Source organism: Scomber japonicus, chromosome 9 (assembly GCF_027409825.1).
Source record: "Scomber japonicus isolate fScoJap1 chromosome 9, fScoJap1.pri, whole genome shotgun sequence".
NCBI classification, from domain to species: domain Eukaryota; kingdom Metazoa; phylum Chordata; class Actinopteri; order Scombriformes; family Scombridae; genus Scomber; species Scomber japonicus.
The window spans coordinates 14,648,092-14,654,740 of NC_070586.1; the positions used below are offsets into that span (position 1 = coordinate 14,648,092).

Here is a 6,649-nt window from a genome sequence, read left to right on the forward strand (position 1 = left end):
CTAACCGGCTGTTACGGTTTAACTGGTGACCGTGGTAATTGGTGACTTTCTCACATTTTAGGATGCATTACGAGAGGTGAATGAGTCTTCTGAACACAATTAAAATTTACATAAATGGTTAAGATACTAAAATCTTATAGATATTAAAATCACAGATGAAAAGTGAATAAACTATAAAGTCATTTTAGTAGAGTCACCAGATAACACGGTCACCAGCTACTCCATAACACCGGCTGTTAGAGGACAGTGAAACACTCCGCTGAGGTTAGAGCATCGCCTTCCTTTTGAAACAATGCATTTTATATAACAATCCACATTATTAGTCCAGACACACGCTATATGCTATACCTGATTAAATTATGGTATGTTTACGTTGACTTCGAGTGTCTTTATGACATGTCTGCTTTTTGCCGAAACAATGAAAAAACAGTGACGGAAACAATTACGGAAACGCTGCAAACTGCAACCGTTCATCGGATTATTATATGTATATGTATATGAGTTCAAATAAATCACGATTATGTTGCTAATTAGCGTAAAAAATAGTGAACGGAAGCTGACAACAGATCTAATATTATTCATATTTGATGCAATATTAGCAGTAACGTTACTTTTAGTGTGTAGCTTGCTAACATGATGTTATACTGCAGCGGTAACGTTACCGTAATATCTATCATCGTTATGTTATATCTCCGTTATTTACAAACGGATGTTGAGCAGCATCGATTAAGCTTTTAACAAAAACAATAAAACACTGTGTAAATGTGTAAATTTACACTAGATGGCGCCCTGGCACACATCTAAAGAAAACTAGCTAGCGTCCTAGGATAAGAAACCCGTAAATTTGTTTTCATAGGAAGACAAAGGCTTGACCCGTCCTACTCTGACTCTGATTGGCTCGTACTCGTTGTTTCGTCGGTTGGGTTCAGGCACGAGGAGTCTGATTTGTTAGAATTAGGGCAAGAATATCAGGATTAGCCAATCACAGGCAGACATGGGCGGGTCATGACTTCGCCATCCTGAGAAAGAAAATAGCCACCTGTATTAATATTATTATAGCTAATAGTGTGATACCCAATTTACTTTAAACTATTATCCACTAATTAGAGCAACTTTAGAGTTTCCAGATTGTGAAACATAATTCATAAAGTCCTTAATTCCAGTAATGATAGGCATCACATGGTTCTCATTTATAAACCAACTCTGAAAAAATGTATTTAAACTGTAATTATAAATGTTACTAATGTTTTTATAACAATCCACCAATTACTTAACCTTAAATTGAAATAAATATATTTTCATCCAAATGCTCCGTGGCATTTTTCCAAAAAGTCAAGGGTGTTTGCAGTCCATTGACCTAAAGGGTTAAAAAGACTAACACTACAATTAACAACTATTTTTTATTATTGATCAATCTGTCAGTTATTTTTTTGATTAATTAGTTAGTTGTTTGGTCCAAGGTGTTTGGTCCAAGGTGACGTCTTTAAATGTCTAGTTTTGTCCCAACCAGCAGTTCACAACCAAAGATATTCAGTTCATTATCATAGAAAAATAAATTTTAAAAATGACTCAAAACTATTAATCTATTATCAAAATAATTGATTCAATAGTTGGCCACTAATTGATTAATTGATTTATTGTTGCAGTTCTAAAGAAGACATATTAAGAGTCCAGTTGGGGGAGGATAATTTTTTCATCAAAACGTATACACTCTTTATAAAGGGTCCTTTATTATTACATGATCCCCAAAACTGCAAATACAGTATACACCGTGCTTCAGATGCATTACCATTTTACACTTTACACACACTGTTTCTTACACTCTTTAATCTTTTCTTTTCTGTAGGTGAGGCACCCTGACTGAACTACATCATGTAAGAGCTTCTCATATACATACATACATAAATTTGAAAGAAGATTGAGTAACATTACTCATAAGACTTACCTTTTATAGCTAATGTCTATTGTTTTCATTTTTGAAGGTCAGGGCTAAAATGCCGCATCTCTCTGCCTGTGGCTGTGGGTGCTGTATTGGTAGGTGTCCCATACTCCATCTCTCTAGCGGCTCAGTGGTTATACGGCTGGCCCAACAAGCCTGGATATAAAAAGTATATAGAAGCTCTAAGACCAAGGTAACTAAAAATATGATGAAATATGATATATTTGTTTTGGGGGTTTTTTCCCCCCATGAACTGGGTTCTCATTCACTGTTTCCCCTCTATTTCAGGCGGATTTACTGCTTAACTAGAGCTGTGCTGGAAACACTCAAATACCTGCAGTATGGTAGACTTTACTTTCAGTGGAAGTCATGGTACAAGAATGTCGAAAACCGCAAGCATTATGAGAAGGTGTGTAAAGGATAAGTTAGAAAATCCTGCTTGTTGTTCTGTGTGTGTCTTCATGTGGAGCATGTATGTTAGAGAGTGCATATTTCTGTGTTTTTACTCAAAGATGTTTTCCATCTATAAAACACTCCATGTAAGACATGTAACTGTCTTGGGGGGGAAAAAAATAAGTTTTATCTGTTTGGACACTTGAAAGGGCATCACATTTGGTCGCCGAGGCAACAAGCTGGACCTGTACCACCCCCCCACGTTGGGTAAGTCCGAGGATGTTCCAACACCGCTGGTGGTTTTCATCTATGGAGGTGCATGGGGCTCAGGAGATAGATCCATTTACTGCTTGCTGGCCAGACAGATGGCTGAAGAACTAGGTGCAACTGTCATATGTCCTGACTACTGCACATATCCAGAGGTAAGAGTTAAGAACAACACACATTAGTAGTATTAGCATTTGATAAGATTTCTAGCACTTACTTTATGACTTGAATATGAAATGTTCTTCTCATAACTCCTGTGAACTGTAGGCAAGAATTATACTGAGGTTACCCACATGACAGATAAGAAATTTAATTAGAAATGTTAGTGTGGTATCTGGACTCACTGCTGCTTTCATCTGATCGCCAGGGGAATGTTTTAGGGATGGTACAAGATATTGCTGACTGCTTGGTTTGGGCCCAAGAGAGTGGACAGAAGTTCAACTTTAACAAAGTAAGAAACATCTTTTAACTGTGCTGTAGAAATTCAGGAAAGGGATGATTATAATGGCAAGATTGAGTGTTCCTCCTTCATGAAAAAAAAAAATCTTTTAAACCTTCTAGGAAATGAGACCCATCATGTCATAGCATATGTAAAGCCTGCAGGCACCGTGTCTTAGTATTTCACAATCCCTTCCAATATCACAACATCTTTGCAGAAGATTGTCCAATTTTGGAAGAAAATTATGATATTAAAGTTTTTCATGGTAAATTTTTAGGTTTGAGGTTTTACATAACTAATTTCTAAAAACTCTTCAGTTTAATAACACTGACCCATATATTCTTAATGTACTAACAAATTAAAATATTTAGTTTTTATTGGAGAATACTGTCATTTAAGTTGCTTATTTCTGAGACGTTTAGCCATCATTCTGCACATCCACATCCATCCAGTGTTCCTCCTGAAGGTGGCTAACATATTAGGACACATGCTGTCCTATTCTTCTGTCTTTTACAGGACAATATAGTATTAATTGGCCATTCAGCTGGTGCACATTTGTGTGCACTGACCACACTGTTTCTCATTGACTCAAGAGAGGAGCTTTTCATAGAGGCAAACAAGCTGCAAGACATTACATGTGCAATAAGAGGAGTTATTGGTAAGAATAATAACGTTTTTGTTGCAACCAGGTTTATGCTAAAAGAAATGTATATGTGGCTTAAAGATAACTTCTGAAGTATTGATGGTGGTTTTTATTATCCTTTCCATGATCTGAGAGCTTTGGACAATATTTTTAAAAGCCACACATACACAAAGAAAAAATATCCAAATATTGTTTTACAAAAAGAAAAGAATAATATTTATTTCCATCAAAACCAATGTTCATGTGATTGAGTGAGTTCTTCCTGTACAGGTCTTAGTGGCGTCTACAACATCATGGACCATTATGAGCACGAGCAGAAGCGAGCGGTCGAATATGTTTCCACCATGCACAAAGCCATGAATGGAGTGTGTAACTTCCCGTACTACTCACCCACACACTTACTGGAGAAGCTTAGCCCGGACAAACTGAGCAGGTGTGACCATGCAACAGCTGAGACTTTGTTTCCTATCTTCAACGGCAATAAAAGTGTTTTTTATTTTTATTTTTTACACTATCAATATGAATTTTTTTAGCTACAGTATTTTCTTGTTTCCATTTCTTGCAGAGTGCCTCCGTTCGCTTTGCTCCATGGAACCAGTGACATTATCGTACCTGTTGAATCTTCCACAAAGTTCTCTGAGCTCCTCACCTCGGTGTCTGTGAAGGTGTCGCTCTACCTGTTGCCTAAAGTCGACCACACTGAGATTGTCACTGACCTCATGGCGACAGAAAGACGTTTCTACCATGCCATCTACACCTGCATCAAACAGGAGTACAGTAATCTTCTGGGAACCTGCTGACGTCCCATCATATCGTCCATTTATCACTTATATTTACTGTTTGTGCCATACACTTGATTTGTTTACAGTAACTGCTATAATACCTCAAAGTTAATTATATTTAACCTTGATTTCAACTTGATTCTCCTAAATTGTAATTCCATAATAATGATTTGACCATCTATGTGTGTGTAATTGAGTAAATTCATGAGTTGCATTTGTTCAATTTCCAATCATTTATAATGTATGGTCTGAAAAAAAGATAGTTTTTTTTTCTTAATGAACGGTAATGTGAACAACGTCATACTTTTATACATGAAAGGTATAATGAAGTAAAAACTTTGTAATGAATATGTACAGTATTAACATTGGAGTCCTACTATTAAAAGTCTCCTTTTGATTCATGGACTTGCCTATTTCTTTAATATTAAACATTTCCTGACTGTAACATCTTATTCTTACTGTTTATTGATCCCTGAAAAAACAGACATTAAACCCACCGGAAGAAACACATTTTTTTCCTGCCTTGGATCTTTTAACTACAGTACCTACATATCTCTCACAATTTTATGCCTAATATCAATATACAGTGTTTGAGTTTTATTATTATTTTTATATCTGACCTGTATTACACATACTTTTATATAGTATTAATCTTCTAGAGTGAACAATTGGTAGATGTAAGTAGTACAGCAAAGCCAGAAATAGAAAAAAATAAATAAATAAAGGCAATATGATGGAAGACACACGATACACAAACATGCATTCATGAGCGTGCAACTACATCTTACAGCATTAATTAAAGATTTTTATACTGGTAAACTCCCAAGGCTGATCCAGCATTACAAATGACAGTATTCAGAATTTACCCTTCAAGACATATTGTCGTAGCAGTTAGAGTAGCATAACAAATGTAAAAACAATAGAAGTATAAATAGTAGCACTTATGCAATACATATGCAAATGTATGCAATATGTTTTCAACTTAACTTCCTACTTTCTTTTAGTGGGCTGTACCATAATGTAGAAATATATTAACTTGCCATAATCTCTCTATTTCAACTGTCCCACAACCTCTTACTCTCATTTTATTACTATTCGTCCTGAGCCCCCCCCCCCCCCCCCCCCCCCCAACATCTTAAACACACAAGGACTACTGACTGAAGCATAATCATAAAATGTTAATTTATAATGTAATTTATGTCATCTGAAAAAAAGAGATTATTGTTTTAGGAATGTCATTTTTACATAATTACAAGCACAACCTTTCCACAAAGCCTTCAAAATGACTGACACCAGTGAGTCCCTACACCCCCATAGCTAACATTAACTCAATAAATAGTTTCATCAATTAAAACTGCTTTTCCCCAGAACCCCAAAACATTAGTATTATTAAAAAGCACCAATTAAAACAGTGGTACGAAACAATGGTATGAAGTCTTTTTGAATAAACCAATCAACAAAGTCAATTGTAATGATAGACTAAAGCACCTGTGAGGTATGACAAAAAACATACCTCTGGAGTCTGTGGGAACCGTGGGAACCCCAGGTGATAGGCTTCTCAAACCTTTTCACATCAAGGCCCCCTAAACTGACAAAAATTAGACCACCATCTGATGAGATTTTTTTGGTTTTAGATGTTTTATTAAAGAAAAATTTATGAAACCCAAAATAACCAAAATAGTCATAGGGCCTATAGCCGGTCATTGTGTAACTTGTGGAGTGTAAATAAACTATTCCCCTTTTTGCTGGAGGCCCCTGGAAACTCTTCAAGGACCACTGGAGGTCCCTGGACCCTACTTTGAGCACCATTGATTTAGAACATATTCTTTTTAGAGGCTTTAGTGTTGATTTTACATGTTTTTTTTCCCTTGTTCGATTTGTATTCATCATATTTTAGGAAGAGGTGATTAATAAGCATACTACAGTTTTTTTCCTAGCATGTTGATTTCTTCTTGTTTGTGTTGTTTTTTGTTTTATTTTATCATGCAAATATTAAACTTAGGCTACACCCAAAAGTTCAATAAACACATTCATAAACACACTCATAAACACACTCATATTTTCAAATGAGTGTTTACCTTTTTTTTTTTTTAGCTGACATTTGGGAAAGTGAGATTAACGTGGTAGGCGGAGTTTAAGGATCTGCTTCGCTGATTCAGTTCAGTTCAGTGCAGTTTAGTTGAGTT

General features: G+C 35.8%; 1 protein-coding gene across 2 annotated transcripts; it reads left to right on the forward strand.

Annotated features, from left to right (window-relative positions):
- The first annotated feature begins 235 nt into the window (after window positions 1–235).
- Window positions 236–4,826, forward strand: si:dkey-193c22.1 (uncharacterized protein LOC567837 homolog). 2 transcript variants are annotated; one of them, XM_053324701.1, is made up of 9 exons: window positions 236–264; window positions 1,847–1,874; window positions 1,983–2,132; window positions 2,228–2,348; window positions 2,542–2,754; window positions 2,967–3,050; window positions 3,555–3,696; window positions 3,952–4,114; window positions 4,247–4,826. In XM_053324701.1, coding segments are annotated over exons 2-9 (1,110 nt in total). In that variant the 5' UTR covers window positions 236–264; window positions 1,847–1,872; the 3' UTR covers window positions 4,482–4,826. The 2 variants fall into 2 exon arrangements, with proteins under 2 accessions (XP_053180676.1, XP_053180677.1); XM_053324702.1 differs by lacking the exon at window positions 236–264 and adding an exon at window positions 335–362.
- The last annotated feature ends 1,823 nt before the right edge of the window (window positions 4,827–6,649 follow it).